General features: G+C 41.0%; 1 protein-coding gene across 1 annotated transcript; it reads left to right on the top strand.

Annotated features, from left to right (window-relative positions):
* Nucleotides 1-1822: 1822 nt before the first annotated feature.
* Nucleotides 1823-7832, top strand: LOC136868081 (endocuticle structural protein SgAbd-6). Its single transcript, XM_067144751.2, has 3 exons — nucleotides 1823-1948; nucleotides 3569-3690; nucleotides 7013-7832. Exons 1-3 carry the CDS (start codon nucleotides 1940-1942, stop codon nucleotides 7206-7208), a joined length of 327 nt encoding a protein of 108 aa, XP_067000852.1. The 5' UTR covers nucleotides 1823-1939; the 3' UTR covers nucleotides 7209-7832.
* The last annotated feature ends 13759 nt before the right edge of the window (nucleotides 7833-21591 follow it).

Genomic DNA, 21591 nt, shown 5'->3' with positions numbered 1-21591 from the left:
TCATGCGGAGAAGGAGAATTGCATTTTATGGCCACTTGCTAAGACTGAAAACCACACGATTATCGAACCGCATCTTTAACTATTTTAAAGATAAGAAGACCCAGTCAACTTGGTTCGAGGAGATGGAAAGGGACCTACAGGAGATGGAGATCACTCATGAAGATACAGTATACAAGAACGCAACCCACTCAGGAAAAAACTAAAAGACCGCCAGGGTTTTCAAGAAAGGCCAAAGTTGAAGACGGGAAAGACGTGGACAGAGGAAAGAAAAGAGCAACACTGGCAACGAGTGAAGGAGCACTGGGACCGATACGAACAAATAATAATAATAATAATAATAATAATAATAATAATAATAATAATAATAATAATAATAATAATTCCGTGTGGCTATTGTACCTCGTGTTAGGCAGACCCTTCGATGAGGGTGTTCGGCATCTTTGTCATATGGGAAAGTGCGTATTTTCGTGGTGGAGGATAGTGTTGTGTGTGGTGTGTGAGTTGCAGGAATGCTGGGGACAGCATAAACCCCAGCCTTGGAGCCATGGCAGTTAAATATTTAAGATTAAAATCCCCGGTCCGGCCGGGAATCGATCCCGTGGTCTTCTGAATAGCGAGCCACTACGCTGGCTACTCAGAAAAGGAGATGGAAATAATAATAATAATAATAATAATAATAATAATAATAATAATAATAATAATAATAATAATAATAATCGTCCTACAAATATCAACGGAACACTTAATATGCTCAGAAATGAAGGCGTTGATTTTTAAACGGAACGGGTATTATGATATTATTATTATTATTATTATTATTATTATTATTATTATTATTATTATTATGTTTTGAGACGCCGAGGTGTCAGAATTATGTCCCTCAGGTGGTTTTTAACGTGCCTTTAAATCTACCGACATGGGAGTGATATTTTGAGCACCTTCAGTTACCATCGGACTGGGCCGGGTTCGAACATGCGAGCTTGGAAAAAGCCAGAGGTCCACCACCGGAGCCATTCAACCCAGCCCATTTAAATGTACCAGGATCCTTACTTTCATCTTTCTTATCCGACGATGTTCTCTTTGCGATATTGCAGGGTCTTTAAGGTTCAAGCTCTGAAGGGTCCTTCTCTTTCTCTGGCTAATACTTTTATTTACAGAAGGATTAAAAGTCCTTATCCAAACAACTTCCTAGTTTCGCACTCATACAACATCCACATTCTTCTTTATCATCGTCCTACAAATATCAACGGAACACTTAAAACGCTCAGAAATGGCGTTGATTTTTAAACGGAACGGGTATTATGATAATAATAATAATAATAATAGCAATAATAAAACCTTAGTCTAGCTTAACACTTGACTAGATCTGGTTCTACATAGTCCCAATGGGTAGGAACATTGTAGGTGATGTCTTCTGAAAACTTCAGGGATGATGACAAAGAAATGATATGCACTGGAAAAAGAGATATAGAAAAATAATAAATCCCACGGGAAAGCTGTTTCACGTCCACCTGTTCGCCAAATATTTGACATACAGAGGCCGAGGTTCGAACGTGGGACGTCATGGTGAAAGTGTGACTGAGGTAAAAGACTTATAATTACATTTTGAATACTTTTCCTTTCATCTGGTACACAATGCTATGTAATATCAGTGACGGATGTTTGGCCACACTTCAAGATGAGGTCCCGTTAAGCCTTGGGGCCATGGAGCGCATCTTCATGACCTAATGCCCCCTTTCACCGCCGCCACCCCGCGACGACCCACTGGACATTACGCTCGCAAAGGTTACCGCGAGAACTCCAGGTAGAGTGGGGACTTGGTGGGGAGGACACAGGTGTATATAAACCCTGGGGACAGCTTCATCTTCACAACGCAGTCTGACAGTACCACAGTCAAGTACCTGCTACAACAACAACAACCACCACCACCACTACCACCATGAAGCTGGTAAGTCACTAAACTCCCATTCTGCTCAGTAAAATCACATATAAGTGATACAATCTAATCTACAAGCTCTGGGAGTTTTCTCAGAATGTTGCTTATTTTTGTTTTAAAGGTGAGGCGAAAATTAGTTACGAGGTTGTCATTCCCAACTTCATCAAGAGTTTCTCCTTCCAAAATTTGTCTATACGCTAGGTTATTAAAAGTAAAAACTCAATTATCAATTTGTCCATCATTGCATTCCTAGACGTACCTTACGCGTCAATGATGTGCAATTTCCAGTCAAATCTTTTGCCTCTTGATACTGCAATCTCAGTATTTTTTTCTTTTCATTTCGTATTACCTTTTATTATTGGTAAAATTATTAACATTCGGTTACAAAAGCTAAACAGTACACTTCAGAATATCATCACGCTCACCACGTGGTATCGAGTATCTGCAGGCCATTTGGCTGGGCAGCAGTCGTCTCGGCAGGATAAGGATCTCAGTGGACTCTCATTTTCTACGGGCTTCCTTTCGTCTTTGTAAAATAATTCAGTATAAGGAAAATCAGTAGCTCTTAGGTTATTATCAAGGATTGGACAATCCTAGCATTAGCATGAATGGAGAAAAGTACAGGATATTTGTCTGACAATGATTTTCCTCTATCCACGGGTATTCCATTCATTTTGCATATTGTGTGCTATATTGGATATTTTATGCTAGTGGCTTTACGTCCCTCCGACACAGATAGGTCGTATGGTGACGATGGGATAGGAAAGGCCTAGGAGTTAGAAGGAAGCGGCCGTGGACTTAATGAACGTACAGCCCCAGCATTTGCCTGGTGTGTAAATGGGAAAACCATCTTCAGGGCTGCCGACAGTGGGATTCGAACCCACTATCTCCCGGATGCAAGCTCACAGCCGCGCGCCCCTAACCGCACGGCCAACTCGCCCGTGGATATTTTATGTATAGGGGCATGATTAGTATAGTGGCTTTTCAATTGAACGGCTGAGGTTCGATTCCCGAAAAATCTCGTGCTCGTATTTTTACCTGAAAAAGCACGTGTCAGGTTATCCGGCTGTTATACCCCGATCAAAACCCAAAAGTGAACCAGGTGGCTCCAGTGATCTCAGAATTACCTCGGATAAGCTGAAAAATGTTTGCTTCGTCGCCATAAGACCTATCTGTGTCGGTGCGACGTAAAGCCCCTAGCAAAAAAAAAAAAAAAGAAAAATGTTTGCAATTTGGTTTAGGAAAGAGTTAGAACTGGGAGGGAAGCAATCGTGGCTTTAATTACAGTACATCCACAGCATTTGCTTGGTGTGAAAATGGGGAACCACTGAAACCATATTCAGGGCTGCCAATAGTGGGGTTTAGAACCCAAGGCAAGGTGACTGCAACGTAAACCAAACCACGCAGGCACTCGTCCGGTACTCTGCAAAATTATTAGATAGTACGGAAGAGTACACGTTAGGTACAGATTTCATATTACTGAAGTATTTACTGGTTAAGTGTAGACCGGGACGAATGTCCCCATCTCTGCCGGATAAAATATATTGTCTATCTATCTCCATTGGTTCTGTTTTAAAACACGTATCAAGGACATCCCATAAACATATCTATTGACGTCTCATTCTTCCACAGCTTCTCGTCATCGCCGCCGTCATTGCTCTGAGCGCTGCCGCTCCCCAAGGTGCCAACCCCAGGGACGCCACCATCGTCGAGCAGACCAATGACAACATCGGTGTAGGCCCATGGAACTGGAGGTAAGATATATTGTACAGAAATACTATTAAACTCGTACGGGTAAGAAATAAAAATCATGGTGGCTTCGCTGCTGCTTTTTCACTCTGAATAATCATATTTGAATCCCGCTGCCTATCGGGTCACCTGAAAAATTATGTGGTTTTATAAAAACCGATAAAAATAATGTAGCTTTTGCTAGAGGCGAATGAATAGATACCAACACGAGAATGAGGCCCCGCATAGTGATCAATTTTTGTAGTACTGGGTCATACGCAAGCAATTCGCCTTTTTAATCACAGATATTTGCTAAATATTTCGACTGAAGTATTTTTTTTTTTACAAAAGATGAACCTGATTCCTTATAAATTGTCATAGAATATTGGAAGGATATCGGTATCAGTTAAAATCTTTCCTTAGCGACTTATTTCGATATAAAACTGAAGCTCGGAAAGATAATGGTAAGCGTAAAAGTTAAAATCGTTCTTTCAGAGTCCTGCAATAGGGTTCCTACAACTACTCTTCTTCTCACATAGGACTTCCTCGGAGAATCACTAAGCTTCTTTATAAGACTAGCCACTGTGGATTTCTTAATTTGCTTCAAAGGGTCACATATTTAGCCTATTACCTTAATTGAAACATTGATTTAATTCAGAGTAGCTAAACAAAATCGAGGGCAAGTTTGAGGGTACAATACTCAAACAGTTAGTCAACAAGGAAGGCTGTCTGTGTGTCAGGTGCGAAGCTAGCGTTTATTACATCATCGGTCGCAGAGAATGAAAGTGAAATGCCGCTCGCTACGGGGCATCTAGCATCTTCAGATTTACGAGGTAAAGTGGGCGTGCGAGGACATCACCGAGTTGTGTAACCTACTGGTAGCAGGTCCCCTTCATGGAGATCAAGGCTGACGGTAGTGGTATTAATGGGGCGTAACGAACTCTTCCAGGACCGTGTCATGCTTGACAAGTAGAATGCATTCATTCAAGGAAAGCGAGTCTGATAGCTTCTCCGAGAACATCTCTATCACAAAATCATTCGACACCCACTGTTAGGATTATCAACCCGATATCATTACAGTTCTTTCGTTATTTAACATACTTTAGAAATATTCCTGAAGTATGTCTGTCTGTTTGTTAAGTCTTCATCCTGGTGGTTGGTTGGATCCTCAGATAGTACCACCAAATGTATGCATTTATAGTTTACCTTTGCTTTCCTTACTTTGCCAGAAAGTGCTATTGCAACACGATGAGCCTGTTGAGTGGTATTTCGTAACATCCAGACACAATGGTCGTGCTCTGAAAGTCATTACTCAACACCACCCGTATCGCAGTAGCTCCCATATTGTCACAGCCGTAAATGGGACGCTTGGGTTGAGGCTCCAGTTCATTCTGACCTGTACTAAAAGACAGATTCATTGATCGGGATTCGAATCACAATCTACTAAGTCAAGGAAAGTGTTGAGGTATCACTCCCCTCAATTGCCGTCTCCTAAAGTTCCAGGTACCCTAAACCTGTATTAAATATTTTGATAGACGTTAGGGGTGTGGCATTACTATTGTTGTACCTCTCAGAACTCAGGCGTACTGAGAACTAGCGGATCCTTATTAATAGTATTTCCTATCAATGGGCTGCCTGTAATTCTACCGTCAATTCATTACGAATGCCTCTGAATACCACAGAGCCTAATTTGGCTCTTAAGGTATTTCGTTATAAATATTCTTGCATCCAATGTACCACCAGCGAGGAGAGCTATAAAACAAGGGTAGGAACAAAGTAGGATCTTTCATGTCTTGATAATTAAACATTGTTTCATAGCTGCGAGGACAATATATGTGTTAAATAAAACAAAGCCACACTAAAAGGCGCTCTAAGATCTCGCGAACCTTTTCCATCTCTAATGTTAATGTCAACTCAGCCGGCCTTAAATGTACTGTAGCTTAGTTTCTCAGGTGGCCTGACCTACTAAGGCGGTGTGAAAGATATTATAATGTTGGAAAATAAAGGATTCCACAGGCATCACAACCTATCATCAGGGTCGGAAGGTATCAAGATACGTATCAAATCAGTACGTTTCTATACCTTGGTGCTGGACGGGAATTCCTCTCGCCAGCTGAAACTTGATTAGAATCATTTATTCACGATTTTAATTTTTATATAAATAGTTTCGAAGCTAGTGGTTGTTAAAAATTCATTATGGTGGTTAAGAACAGTGATGATCAGAAAACTCACGAACTTGTGGAGACACTCTGTTAATTATCAGGTTATAACCTGCGATTCTAACTTCATGTTTAGGATTTCTACTGTTAAATTGAGCTGTAGGTCTGCCATTGACTATATGGCATTTAGTTTTTGGAACCAAATTAAAATACTATGGTACGACACGAATTCGAAACACATACCTCTTCCTTTTCGAGGAACTGCTCATACCTACTCTTAGTAACATGGAAAATCAGTACACACCATTAGAGAATAACTCGCCGAAATATCGCCAAAATCGTTGATCTAATAAAAATATATCTCTAGTGTCATTAATTCTTTATTTATAAACCAAATCATCATATCTAGTAGCAGTTATTCACTAATTATAATAAGATATGTTAACTCTACCCACGAAATTGGTATTTATAATCAAAATTGCCACTAGAACTCTTCTTTCACTACAACTTACAGTAGTTTTACCGTTAATTAATTTTTCTTTATTTCTCCGCCGCTTTTACCGCAGCCTCCTACTGTATCGCAAATGTGGACTGGTGACAGTTTTACGGCCATATACCCTTCCTCTTGCCAAGCTTATATTGAGGGATTTATTAAACTATTAAGTGGTATTCTATAGTAGTTGGCTTGGTGGTGCATTGTGGATAAATAAAGAGGTGTTCATTGATACAATCACTCAGTATCCAGCTAAAGACACCGAACTCCTACTCTGGTAACTCATAATTTATAATCAAAAATGTTCTTCTGTTGTTTTCGTAACTATTTTAACAGTTTTTAGGGGCGCTGAGATGTCGGAAAGTTTGTCCAATAAAAGTATTTTGCCGGGCTGAGTGGCTCAGACGGTTAAGGCGCTGGCCTTCTAACCCCAACTTTGCAGGTTCGATCCTGGCTCAGTCCGGTGGTATTTGAAGGTGCTCAAATACGACAGCCTCGTGTCGGTAGATTTACTGGTACGTAAAAGAACTCCTGCGGGACTAAATTCCGGCACCTCGGCCTCTCCGAAGACCGAAAAAGTAGTTAGTGGGACGTAAAGCAAATAACATTATTATTATTATTATAAAAGTTATTTTAAGTGCCAGTACAAAAAATGTTCATGCATAGTGTCAACAATGGGTACGATGTATGTTTCAGCTTCCGTACAAGTGACGGCACTGCTCGTCAGGAATCTGGCACCATCAACAATGCAGGCACTGAGAACGAGGCTATCGCTGTCCGAGGCTCCATCACGTGGATCACCCCTGACGGCCAGACCCACACCCTCAACTACGTCGCTGACGAGAACGGATTCCAGCCCGAAGGTTCTGACATTCCCGCCGGCAGGAAGTAAATCGTCCTCTTCTCGACACCCACCAACGTCCCGCAGCTCGATCTCGCAGCAACACCTAGTCCATTCATTATTTAAAGAGCAGAACATTCAGTAAGAGTCCCTTCTGTCCCGTGAGATCAGTGTTGCTGTTCGAAATAATTTCTCTCAGGCATCTTTAAAACAATACCGTACTCATTGTTTCTAGATGATAAGTTCCTTTCTGTACGTACAAAAGAGAAACGGGTTGCGGGATACAACCCCGGAACGTTAAACGATAAATTACACGAACGAACTCTTCATTGCTGTGCCAATTGACAAATTATGGAACATCCCCTTTCTGTCTACTTCCATTTCTCTCTTCTACTCCTTTCTTCTGGATGTCATTGGATTTGTGGACCGCTCCAATCAACTCGGGTATTTGCTATCGCAGCTGTATATTATAAGGGGATTTCCACATGACTTCGACTTGTATATTACTATGCATTTTGTACATAAAATACTCACAAAATACATGAAAACATAATCAATGGTTGAGCAATTTCTTCGTTCTTAGGGGGGAGAAAACCTTAATATTTCCTGCTGTTAACTGTATTATGTTATTATGTATTATGTGAAATATAAAATAAAGTGCCAATATTTCAAAAAAAAAAAATACTGGAGTTATATTTGCACCCTTATTCTCCTTCAAACCTAATTCATTTGAATTAACCTAGAATAAGTGAATACCGCCCCTCCCTTGGAGCACATAATATACAGTACTTTAATATACCAGATAGATGGTCCGTAGATAGTTGAAAGCAACGTGGTCACCAACACGACATCCTCAGCCGTATTGCAAACCTGGCCATTGCATCAGATAGCTCCTTAGCTGGCCTCACGAGGCTGGGAGAACACCATTCCAGCCCTCAGACCAACCAGCATTCAAATCCTCAAACGAATCGAGAATCGAATCCGTGGTATCTGAGAAAGAGACAGACACGGTACCCCGTAAACCAGGCAACTGGTAGTGAGCAGTACTCCACTGTCTATAATTATTACAGTGACAAGTTAAAGTCATTGAAGCGGATTCCAACCATCAATTTGGAAGGTAGAATGATTTATATTCTATGAAGGATAGGATAAACGTAATTTGAAAAGGTTTCCCTTGATTTCACATATGAGAGTCAGATGCATATTTTATTGAAACGTTCTCACGTTCAATTATGTTCTTGCTCATACTACCTCTGCATAAAAACACTCATTCACACCAGTGTAGACACCACAACAACAAAAGGTTCTTGTAGAGTAGAACAGTTCTTTATCTTCCAAACATCAGTATAAATTCAAGCTATTGGGTTTCTTCGAGTACACTGTGTTATCTTATACAGAAAGTCTCCCATAGTGGTCATGAGATTAGCATAGTAGCTCCCCGTCCGGATGTCCTGAGTTCGATCCGTACCACTGTCACAAATTTGACACTGGCATGTGGATGTGCACTACACCTCAGATAACATCACTGAGTGAAGAGTGTGTTCAAAATCATAATCTCGGTCATCCTAGAAATGGCTTTCTGGGGTTTATCACTTCAACTTCAGAAAAATGCTATGGTCCAAGCTTCTGCTTATTACACACACACACATGCCAGTAGAGACGCGGACAAAACTTCATAGATATTGCATAAGCCAGTGCATAAACAATAAATGAAAGGCATACATTCAGAATTACGATTAGAAAAGTAAAAGTTATGAAAATAAGTATTCGAATATTCAAAAAATTTCTAAAATAAATTACTGGTCATATTTTTGCAAGTTGCTTTACGTCGCATCGAAACAGATAGGTCTTATGGCGACGATGGGACAGGAAAGGGTTAGGAATGGGAAGGAAGCGGCCGTGGCCTTAATTAAGGTACAGCCCCAGCATTTAGTTGGACTGGTCATTTTTAAAATACTACCAATGACCACCATTCTAGGTTCAAGCACGATCAGTGGTTGCAAAGACGATGTGGCAGTGGCTCTACAACTCTGCATACTGACCGACCAACCGAGCAGAGGAGCGGTGGCCCTACTGTGGCCTCTGCGTTTGGGAGACTGAGAGGGGCTGGTCCCTACCGTCGGCTGTCCTGAGAATGGTTTGCCATGCTTTTCCATTCTCCTGCACCTAAGACGAATGCCGGAACAGTTCCTAGAACAGGCCATGGACGTCAACCATCTCACCTTCGCCGCACATCCTCTTTTCCATCACAAATCTCCTGGCTTGAGAAGTGGTGTCATCGTCTAAGAGGTCTGCCTCCCCCTTCACGGTACTAACCTATGATTTCTGAGTTAATTTAACACATGGATTGTAAATATATCACCCATGGTTCCAAAGTTACGGCAGCTGTGAGCTCGCATCCGGGAGATAGTGGGTTCGAACCCCACTGTCGACAGCTCTGAAGACGGTTTTCCGTGGTTTCCCATTTTCACACCAGAAAAATGCTGGGGATGTACCTTAATTAAGGCCACGGCCTCTTCCTTCCCATTCCTAGTCCTTTCCTATCCCATCGTCGCCACAACACCTATCTCTGTCGGTGCGACGTAAAGAAAATAGCAAAAAAAAAAAAAAAAAAAGGAAAGTTACAGCATCATAACTTATATCAGTATCTGCATAGAAAAACTACTCTGCAGTTTAAAAACAATGAAAAATCAACTTTTCTGCTAGTGACAGTCAAAGGACTAGCTTGAAAAATAATTCTAACCATCAATAATGTAGACTTTTGACTCGTTAGGGTGTCATGTACCTTAATGAACAAAGGGCCCTAAGCCTCTAACAAAAATGCTTAAACAAGAAGAAAAACATGTGACCTGAAGTGAGCTGGTGACTCTCTATTAACCACTTTAAGAAGCTGCACACGAGGAATAAAGTATCACAAGTGCCGGACTGAATGAGTCAGACAGTTGAGTCAGCTCAATTTATTAGGTTCGATCCCTGCTCAAACCGGTGGTTTTTGAAGATTCTCAAATACCTCAGCCTCGTGTCGGTAAATTTATGGGCACTCAAAACAACTCCTGAAGAACAGAATGATGGTGCCTCTACGCCTCAGAAAATAGTGCAAGTTTTTACTGGGATGCAACATTATTATTACTATTATTATTATCATCATCATCTCAAAACCGAGCGAGTTGGCCGTGCGGTTAGAGGCGTGCAGCTGTAAGCTTGCATTCGGGATATAGTGGGTTCTAATACCACTGTCGGCAACCCTGAAGATGCTTGTCCTTGTTTCCCATTTTCACACCAGGCAAATGCTGGGGCTGTATCGTGATTAAAGCCACGGCCTCTTCCTTCCCACTCGCAGCGCATTTCTATCCATAGTCGCCATAAGATTTATCTGTGTCGGCACGACGTAAAGCAACTTGTAAGAAAAAGAAAAATCAATCAAAGCATCAGGCATACAAAAGCGTTAACAGAAGTGTTGTCTTAAAGTACGATGGCCTTCTTCCATAATTTAAGGACTGATGAAACCACGCAACGACTGGCTACTTCCTATTGCATGTGCTCCAAAGCTAAACAATTGCTATTGTTTTTGCCATGTTTGCACCAAACACTCAGCAAGTGATGAGGCCTTCAACAAGGGAAAGGAAAGGAAATGTTAAACGCTTGACTTATCTCAGTGTAATGCAGTTGTTGCATTTGTACTAACAACATATTTATTTTCTAATTATAAGGTCACTGCATATCATTGACGTCTTACTTGTTGCTTCATGTACAGTGCTTGGGGTATGCTGGTCAGCAGTCCAGTGTATTGCGTTAGGTCAAGTCTCTCTGGATATGGTGTCTTATTTTTCTTGTTTGGTTCATCAGTCCATGGAGTAATTTGATGCAGCTCTCCATGCTACCTTATCCTGTGCTAAACTTTTCAGTTCTACGTAAGTACTACATTCTACATCTACTCTAATCTGTTCGTCACATTCATACTTCGGGTCTACCTCTGCCGTTATTACTGGCTACTATTTCCTCAGAGACCAACTGAACAAATCCTGGGTATCTTAAGATGTGCCCTATCATTCTGTCCCTTCTTCTGGTCAAATTTCGCCAAATCTCTCTCCTCTCACCAATTCGATTCAGTATCTCTTCAGTCGTGATTCGATCTACCCATCTCACCTTAAGCATTCATCTGCAACACCACATTTCAAAGGCTTCTATTCTGTTTTACTCTGATCTAGTTATCGTCCATGTTTCACTTCCATACAATGCTACGCTCCAGACGAAAGTCTCCAAAAACATCTGCCAGTTGTTATATGAATGTTCGAAGTGAGTAAATTTCTTTCCTTTGCTTGCTTGTACTAGTTCGTATTTTATTTCTCCCTTATTTCTGGCATCATTAGTTATGCTACTATTCTACCCAAGTAACACAATATTCATCATCTTCGTTTATGACATCATTTCCTAAGTCCGACTCTTTGGCTGAATGGTCAGCGTACCGGCCTTCGGTTCAGATGGTCCCGGGTTCGATTCCTGGCCGGGTCGGGGATTTTAACCTTAATTGGTTAGTTCTAATGGCCCGGGGGCTGGGTATTTGTGCTGTCCCCCACATCCCTGCAACTCATACACCACACATAACACCATCCTCTACCACAATAACACGCAGTTACCTACACATGGCAGATGCCGCTCACCCTCATCGGAGGGTCTGCCTTACAAGGGTTGCAATCGGTTAGTAATAGCCACACGAAATTATGATTATCATTTCCTAATCTGGTGTCTTATAATAATAATAATAATAATAATAATAATAATAATAATAATAATAATACCCAGCGACTTGGCCGTACGGTTAGGGGCGCGTAGCTGTGAGCTTACATCCGGGGGATAGTGGATTTGGACCCCACTGTCGGCAGCCCTGAAGACGGTTTTCCGTGGTTTCCTATTTTCACACCAGGTAAATATTTCTCGGACTGTTCCTTAATTAAGCCCACAACCGCTTTCCTATCCCATCGTCGCCATAAGACCTATCTGTCTCGGTGCGACGCATAGCAAATTGCAAATAAATAATAATAATAATAATAATAATAATAATAATAATAATAATAATAATGTATGCTACATTAAGCATGTGAAACTTGTAAGATGCCAGCGAACTTAGCTCGCAAGCTCATCTTTCACCTCGGACGAATCGTAAAAACAAACTGCTGTGACCACATTACGAACGGAGTAGTACTACGTAAGAGTGGGCTACGTAGCTTGCACAAAATAGTTGCCGTAAGAAGACAATGATTTGCGGGCCATGTTCTGTGGATTGATAAAGGAATGATCCCCTACCTTGGGAATCATTCCAAAACACTGCACTGATGTGGAGATCTTCAGATGTCATAGGCTGTCCACGCAACACTTGGCACCCGACATTTGCGGAGTATCCCTTTTCAAGTGGGTATCCACTGAGATGAGGCAGAAAAACCAGGATTCAATGGAGAAATCTCGTTGGCCGATATGCTACTTAGCATGAGAGGAATTCGGGACGGTTGATCACTGGCATTCCGAGCTTAAATTTGAGGGTTCGATCACGACTCAGTCCGTTGATATTTGAAGGTGCTGAGATACGCCAGTCTCGTGTCAGTACATTTATTGGAACGTAAAAGGGATCCTGGGGGACAAACTTCCAGAACTCCGGTACCTCCAAAAATCGTGCAAGTAATTGCTGGTACATAAAATTGTAACATTATTATTATCATTATTATTATTATTATTATTATTATTATTATTATTATTATTATTATTATTATTATTATTATTATTATTATTATTATTATTATTATTATTATTATTAAGTTCTTGCCTCCTTATGTCAAGAAGCAGTGCGCCGGCCTCTCACCGCTGGGTTCCGTGGTTCAGATCTCAGTCACTCCACGTGATATATGTGCTGGACAAAGCGGTGGCAGGACAGGTTTATCTCCGGTTACTCCGGTTTTCCCTGTCATTTCATTCCAGTAACACTCTCCAATATCATTTCATTTCATCTGTCAGTCAATAATACTTGCTGCAGAGGAGTGTGACAAGCTTCGGCAGCCGGCACAGTTCCAATCCTCGCCACTAGATGGGACTTTATTGATTCCATTCCCCACCCGGTCAAATGACTGGAAGCAGGCTGTGGATTTTCATTATTAAGTTGTTAATAGCTACAAACTGCTCCGATAGTTTACAAGGTGATCACGTTTCAAGTTCTGATTAATGCATGAAAGGTTTTTAAAATAAAAAATGAAAACTCATGTGCGATGTTCCGGACTGCACTTAGAACTAGAGTTCTCGTAGCTATGACCCCGATGTCAGGAGTCATATATAATTTTTTCTTTACTTTCCTTTAAGAGGTGTCGTGATCAGCCTTTCCTCTTGTACAAATCTTACCTCTATAGATTGATGTGATGCGGCCACTTGGACTATCAAGCTATCTAATCTTTTCTACGTTACTATTCAGCCGACATCTATCTCGACCTACTTGTTGTACTCTTGGCATCTTCCTATCTTGTTCCCATACCCTTTGAAAGCATTGACCGTGATTCGAACCGCAGTTGCCTTGGTTGAAAGCCAAAGGCGACGAAACTGGGCTATCACGCCCACTCTCACACAGATTAATCAAGGTTAGATGAGCATGTTGTCGGCATCATATCCTACAAGTGTTGTAGCATGACAGGTCTACCGATAAAATGTTGATATTTCATCATCATCATCATCATCATCATCATCATCATCATCATCATCATCATCATCTGTTTACCCTCCAGGTTCGGCTTTTCCCTCGGACTCAGCGAGGGATCACACCTCTACCGCCTCAAGGGCAGTGTCCTGGAGCTTCAGACTCTTGGTCGGGGGATACAACTGGGGAGAATGACCAGTACCTCGCCCAGGCGGCCTCACCTGCTATGCTGAACAGGGGCCTTGTGGAGGGATGGGAAGAATGGAAGGGATAGACAAGGAAGAGGGAAGGAAGCGGCCGTGGCCTCAAGTTAGGTACCATCCCGGCATTCGCCTGGAGGAGAAGTGGGAAACCACGGAAAACCACTTCCAGGATGGCTGAGGTGGGAATCGAACCCACCTCTACTCAGTTGACCTCCCGAGGCTGAGTGGACCCCGTGCCAGCCCTCGTACCACTTTTCAAATTTCGTGGCAGAGCCGGGAATCGAACCCGGGCCTCCGGGGGTGGCAGCTAATCACGCTAACCACTACACCACAGAGGCGGACTTGATATTTCATGCAGTATATTTGTAATTTCGTCGCCGAGCCTAGTGGTTCAGACGGTTAAGGAGCTGGCTTTCTGTGCCGAAGTTGACAGGGTCGATCCTTGCTCAGCCCGGTAGTATTGGAAGCTGCTAAAATACGACAACCCCGTGTCGGTAGATTTACTGGCACGTAAAAGAACTCCTGAGGGACAAAAACCGGCACGTCGCCGTCTCCGAAAACAGTGAATGTAGTTAGTGGGACGTAAAACCAATAACCAGTATTTTATTCACGTTTCCTATTATTATTATTATTATTATTATTATTATTATTATTATTATTATTATATAAATAAAATTGTAACAATTTTGACGAAATTTCCCTACAGTTATCCAATTCAGGTGTAATAATGACCATCTGCATATTTTTTAGCTTTGGTGTCTCTTTGTCTGTTCGTTTGTTTTTCTGGGTTCTCATAACTTGAAAACTACTGGACATATTTCTACCAAACTTTATATTTAGAATCCACCTGTCCTTGAGAAGGTTTTAGGCCCAATATTATTTCTGAATAACTAAATTTACTGACGGTTTATCCCAAACCGAAACAATGATTTTGCATTCCCGCAAAATATGCACATCCAAAATGAATCGAAATCCACCATCCTTAATGGAAATCAATTTCTAAAGCTTTTTTCTCATGTGCATCATTTCGATAGGCGGATTAATAAGTGAGATATCATGAAAGGTCGGTTTTTCAGGCTAAGTAAAACGGACATAGCCCAAAAGGTGTTGTTTACCGAGCTCGATAGCTGCAGTCGCTTAAGTGCGGCCAGTATCCAGTATTCGGGAGATAGTAGGTTCGAATCCCACTGTCGGCAGCCCTGAAAATGGTTTTCCGTGTTTTCCCATTTTCACACCAGGCAAATGCTGGGGCTGTACCTTAATTAAGACCACGGCCGCTTCCTTCCCACTCCTAGCCCTTTCCTGTCCCATCATCGCCATAAGACCTCTTTCTTCGGGCAGCGGTTCATCAATAAGGTAATGGCCTTTTAATAACTTCTTTTCTTGCTAGCTCAGCAGTTTAACTCTCGGGGCAGGTTCGATACCTTTTACCATGTAACCTTCCTCTAAAATGTAAAAGACTCTTGGTATAAATTCTGTCCTTTTAATCTACAAATTGGGATAGAGAGTGCCTAACCCTCTCGAGCTCCCATTCATTTTGTTTTGAGGTGACTACATTTTCATAACAGTTTCCCTTCTACTCGTAATGTCATAAAGTTTTCAATCGTGTCACCTCCATAGAATGGGATTAGCCCTTGCATAAGTGGCCTAGGGCCAAATTAGGTTTTTATAAAGAATGTTTGGAGTGCCAGTTTCGCCTCCACTCAAGTTTGTATTTTGAGGCCTTGTAATTTTTCTGTTTATTTTCTAAATCGGCCTCAGTAGGTTGGGTATTTTTACCCCTGTGTTTATGTCCTTAGAGGACAACTTGAAGGTGGAGTTCGGTGTGGCCTTTGATAGGCTGGAACTTTGAGAGCGGGTTGCTCTTCCAAAGAAATTTGTTTCTGTGTGCCTCGAGGAGGCTTTTGCTATGTAATTGGGAGCAAGTGCTCTTGAGTATGATAGGGGTCTTCTGCCCCTTGGTTGAATCTTGTATACGGGTAAAGTTGGGCTTACTGCTCAAGAACTGTGTGTCTGGCTCTCGGAGCCCAAATCCTGTAACACTGTAATTGTACATTCTCGATTTGTTGTTCGGCTACTGAGTACCTGTTATATTTGTTATTTCTTGATCTTGAAAAGAAAATATAACCTTGTTAAATTTTAAATTAACTTTAATTTCGTATATTGAGACTTATTCATCCCAGCACCTTCTTTCACCTCTAACTACCACGGATAACTCCGTAACAATTATTGTTATTATTTCTTCTGACGCTCTAGCTTCAGTTCAAAATCTTCTGCAGTGACTGAGTCTCACTCCATTTAACAGCTGATGGTAGAATGTATCACCGTTGCAACGTACAAAGCCGGGGTAATAAGCCCATTCGTATGCGATCATAGTTGAGTACAGTTATCTGTATACATGTGTCGAACCACTCCCATTTAAGCACCAAGAGTGATGCATCTTCAAATGTCATACAGGCTAATAAACAACAACAAACAAAAATTCATGGTTACTTGGCTTTAAAAGTGCTCGTCACGACCACCAAGGTCGCCGAGTATTAGGTGGGTAATGAAGGAGAAGATACTTGACGCGTAGTCACGCTTCTTGAAAAAGCACGTGAGGGCTTCAGAGGCGACCGAAAGGGAATCCTTCCCGAGAGCGAGAAGTGATGATTATTACGTCTCGTTATGACAAAGAAAGAGACGGGCTCCAGCCAGGGATAGACAAGGAAGTCCGAAATAAGGAATCGGGTTGCAAAGTAGTGCCGATCACATCTGTTAGCGGTAAAATTATGTCACTAAACAACAACTACAACAACAACAAGAACTACTACTACTACACGAGTTCTCATTCCATCCCTGATGGAGCAGCGTGGCTTCTAGCCGGTAACGCCGCCTCTAAGGCCAGGGAGATTTGATTCCATGAAGGAGATATTGGGAGAAGATGAACAGTTTGGCGGCCGTGGCCTATACTAGGAACTGTCCTGGCATTCGCCTTAGTGCAGGAGAATGGAAAACCACGGAAAACCGTTCTCAGGACAGACGACGGTGGGGACCAGCCTCTCTTCGTCTCCCGGATACAAAGGTGTAGAGCCACGGTCCAGCCGTGGCCACCAGTACGGCCGATATAGATCCTGCACCCAAAACCAAAACCAAACCCCATGGCACTACCGCCCTTGAAGGGCCTTGACCTATCAAGCGACCTCTGCTCAGCCCGAAGGGCTGCAGATTACGAGGTGTCATGTGGTCAGCACGACGAATCCTCTCGGCCGTTAATCTTGGCTTTCTAGACTGGAATCGCCCTCAGGTCCAGGTAAAAATCCCTGGCCTGGACGGGAATCGAACCCGGGGCCTCCGGGTAAGAGGCAGGCACGCTACCCTTACACCACGGGGCCGGCAGATTCTGCACCCACCGACCCTATAAAACAAATCTAATTGTTGTGTATGCGTCATTAACGGATTAGCTTCGGTATAATTACAACAGCGATGCCATCCAGCGGAGATGAGTGGCAGCAGAAGAGGTGGAGCACGATTCAACTAATACTATTAATAAGTTTTAGGGTAGAGGAAGTTATCCCTCCCGGCCAGTGGCAGTTCCAGTGGGTGGACTGGATGGGCCCGGGACCACTAAAGATTCTTAAATATTCAAAATTCGATAAACGTAACTTTAGAAAAAATAACAAAAGTCAGAAATCAGGCCAAAAAGATCCGAGCACGATGATAATTAAGAAATGAATTCACATGTTTTGAGGTAACATTTCATATTCTTCAGAAAATATATAAGCAATGTTCTCGGAATGCAGATATACTTAACTCCGTTTCTGCTGCTCATCCTTTTCCGTATTTATTCAAAAATTAAAAGCTACCTCTAAAAATTTGCTAATTTATATATTCGAGATTAGGAAACTAGCACTCCCTTGTCAGAAACATGCATAAGGATTCAGCCAATACACTTCAAGTTTTCTCAAAAATGGAAGGGTGTTTCAAGGCGATTAAAGATGTATAAGAAATTGTGTTAGTTCTTCCTGTGACAAAGTTTCTTAACAAACTTATCAAATCATGCCAAAGAATAACTAAATACGGGAACGCCCTAGTAAACTATTAGTGTTTTCAATTGCCAAAACTAAAAGCTACCGGTGCATGTGCGAATCAAATGACGTCATTGAACTGTTCGCTGCACAGAAATCACGCCGATTCCAATTCACTACACAGCATGAGTACGTGAGTAGGCCTATGTGTTCATAACACGGCATAATCGTGTTTTTCAATATTTTCTAAAAAATTGTCAATACATTGTAGAAAAAAAATGAAACATTGTGTTAAATATTCCCATAGCTTTGACTCATTAATGATATTTTGAATATTATGCTGTTTTTAAAATTGTTCGAAAATGAGAATGCAAGATATGTTAAGATATTTTAATCTTATAAACTAATGAATATGAGCCAGAAAGAAATGACGTGAATATTACTGTCTATTCTTTCTATTTAAACAGGAACTAGGATATAATGTTTAAAAAATTGTGAAAAATAGAATAATCTGTAAGAAATTAAGAATGGAAAATTAGTGAAGGAGAAAGTATTTAATGTATTTAATGTATTTAATGTATAATATTTAATTTCATTCTCACGTTATTCACTCAGAGATTCTTTCAAGTCGACTGTACGCACTGTGAAGTTTTTAAATATCCGAGACGAAGATAAATTTTTAATGTCTACCGGAAGTATGTTCGATAATCTTGCGGCAGTGACGAGGAGCGAATAGTTGTAGATTTAGTTCAATGCAGAATTTATGTGAAACTAGAACACATTTAATGGCAAATTACAATTATCAAAAACGTCCTACCAATTCAAATGTCACAACTGCACAACTGCTGGTGTACCAAATCTATTCTGGTTGTAATAATAATAATAATAATAATAATAATAATAATAATAATAATAATAATAATAATAATAATAATAATAATAATAATAATAATAATAATAATAATAATAATACCGTTATTGATTTTACGTTTCACTAACAATTTTTACAGTTTTCGGAGACGCAGAGCTGCCGGAAATTTGTCCCATTAGAATTTTTTCACGTGCCAGTAAATATACTGATACGAGGCTGACGTAATCGAGCATCTTCAAACACTAATTAGCTCTGCCGCAATCTAATCCGCTATCCTGAGTTCGGAAAGTAGCGCTGTTCTATCTGAACCACTCTGCTCAACTTTCTGGTTAGATATAATATTAATAACGAATAGGTACGGGCTAAAACAAATTGGTCATCTACATTAACCTGTTGCTGTTTAATTTTCGGCTTTGACGATATGAAGGTGACTGACATGCAGTATATCGTCATTGCGCCTCGAAATGCCGTTTTCAAGTGTCAAAGTTGAGGGGATAAATACTGAACCGCAGCACACGTATCACTTAGAAAGAAAATTCCTTGATATAGTTCATACAGTACCGAACCTTAGATGACACAACCTTTCCGGTCACAGTTCTAGGCTGAAATATTATCACATAGCGGTTTTTCTAGGCGCAGCATCGATATATGCTGCTAGAGCATATTACCACAGACAGTTCCGCAACGTTCCTCGAAATAGTCGACACTCGCTGAGATGAACTCTATCAACACTGCTGAAAGATATTGGCAGGAAGATTCTGTACGGCTGCTCTTGTGGCAGTGATGATCTCCTTGGTGGAATGAAACTTACACATTGTTTTCAAGTGAGGAAAGAGAAACAAATCGCGTGGTGTGAGATCAAGTGAGTATATAAGATGTGGCAAAGTGGTGACTTTGTCTTTCCAGTTCCTCTTGGATAAGTCAATAATCAATCAATAAATCAATACTGATCTGCATTTAGGGCAGTCGGCCAGGTGGCAAAATCGCTTTCTGTTGTTTTCCTAGCCTTTCTTGAATGATTTCAAAGTTTTTGAATATTTATTGAACATCTCCCTAGGTAAGTTGTTCCAATCCCTAACTCCCCTTGCTATAAACGAATATTTGCCCGAATTTCTCCTCTTGAATTCCAACTTTATCTTCATATTGTGATCTTTCCTACTTTTAAAGACACCACTCAAATTTATTCGTCTACTAATGTCATTCCACACCATCTCTCCACTGACATCTCCGAACATAGGCCCTACCACTTACACGAGCAGCTCGTCTTCTTTCTCCAAAGTCTTCTCAGCCCAAACTTTGCAACATTTTTGTAACGCTACTATTTTGTCGGAAATAACCCAGAACAAATTCAGATGCTTTTCTTTGGATTTTCCCAGTTCTTGAATCAAGTAATCCTGGTGAGGGTACCATACACTGGAATCATACTCTAGTTTGAGTCTTACCAGAGAATTATATGCCCTCTCCTTTACATCCTTACTACAACCCCTAAATAACTTCATAACCATGTGCAGAGATCTGTACTCATTATTTACAATCCCATTTATGTGATTACCCCAATGAGGATGTTTCCTTATATTAACACCTAGATACTTACAGTGAACCCCTCGCAGTAATTAAAATTGAGTGGACTTTTCCTATTTGTGAAACTCACAACCTGACTTTTAACCCCGTTTGTCATCATACTATTGCCTCCTGTCCATTTTACAACATTATCCAGGTCGTTTTGCAGATGCTCACACTCTTGTAACTTATTTATTACTCTATACATAATAACTTCATCTGCGAAAAGCCTTACCTCTGGTTCCACTTCTTTACTCATATTATGTATAAGAAAACATAAAGCTCCCATAATACTGCCTTGAGGAATTCCCCTCTTAATTATTACAGGGTCAGATAAGGCTTTGCCTACTCTCTCTGAGATTTATTTTCTAGAAATATAGCCACCCATTCATTCACTTTTTTGTCTAGTCCATTTGCACTCATTTTGCCAGTAGTCTTCCCTGATCCACCCTATCAAATGATTTAGACAGGTCAATCGCGATACAGTCTATTTGAACTCCTGAATCCAAGATATCTGCTATATCTTGCTGGAATCCTACAAGTTGAGCATCCGTGGAATAATCTTTCCTAACACACAACTGCCTTCTATCGAACCAGTTATTAATTTTGCAAACATGTCTAATATAGTCAGAAAGAATGCCTTCCCAAAGCTTACATGCAGCACATGTCAAACGGACTGGCCTGTAATTTTCAGCACAGAGCGACAGTGACACTGTCGCGTAGCAAGAGCCAATTCTACTTTCTTCAAAGCTACGGACGCTTAAGGCGAATTGAATTAAATTGGAGGGAAAAGGATCTCCTTGGAACACTCTTTGTTTACAGTTACTTCGTGTAAGATGAACACCATGAGTGGGATTTCCGATGAGTCAAAACCAGTCTAAATATCACCTTGACTATTGACCTGTCTTCTTGTGGTATTCTCCGTCTTGGAAGTACGGGCGATTGATACTTCATCTCAAACGTTTTGCTGGTGTATTTGCCTCATTTTTGGCGGATCATGGAGTTTTCCCGTTGCTGAAACTAGCTATTCTTACATTCCACAACCCATATTCAACTACTCTTCACAACAGAGACCCTAGTTCTGCTTACACTGTATGTAGTCAACTGCTCTTGTTGGCAC

This window comes from Anabrus simplex, chromosome 1 (assembly GCF_040414725.1).
Source record: "Anabrus simplex isolate iqAnaSimp1 chromosome 1, ASM4041472v1, whole genome shotgun sequence".
NCBI lineage: Eukaryota > Metazoa > Arthropoda > Insecta > Orthoptera > Tettigoniidae > Anabrus > Anabrus simplex.
The sequence above is the reverse complement of the archived record's forward strand: the minus strand, read 5'-3'. Positions and strand labels throughout refer to the sequence as shown.

Bases quoted from the DNA above. Each gene is read 5' to 3' on its own strand.
- LOC136868081 (XM_067144751.2), top strand. The intron at 3,691-7,012 runs GTAAGATATATT...TGTATGTTTCAG, and splicing joins GTAGGCCCATGGAACTGGAG to CTTCCGTACAAGTGACGGCA.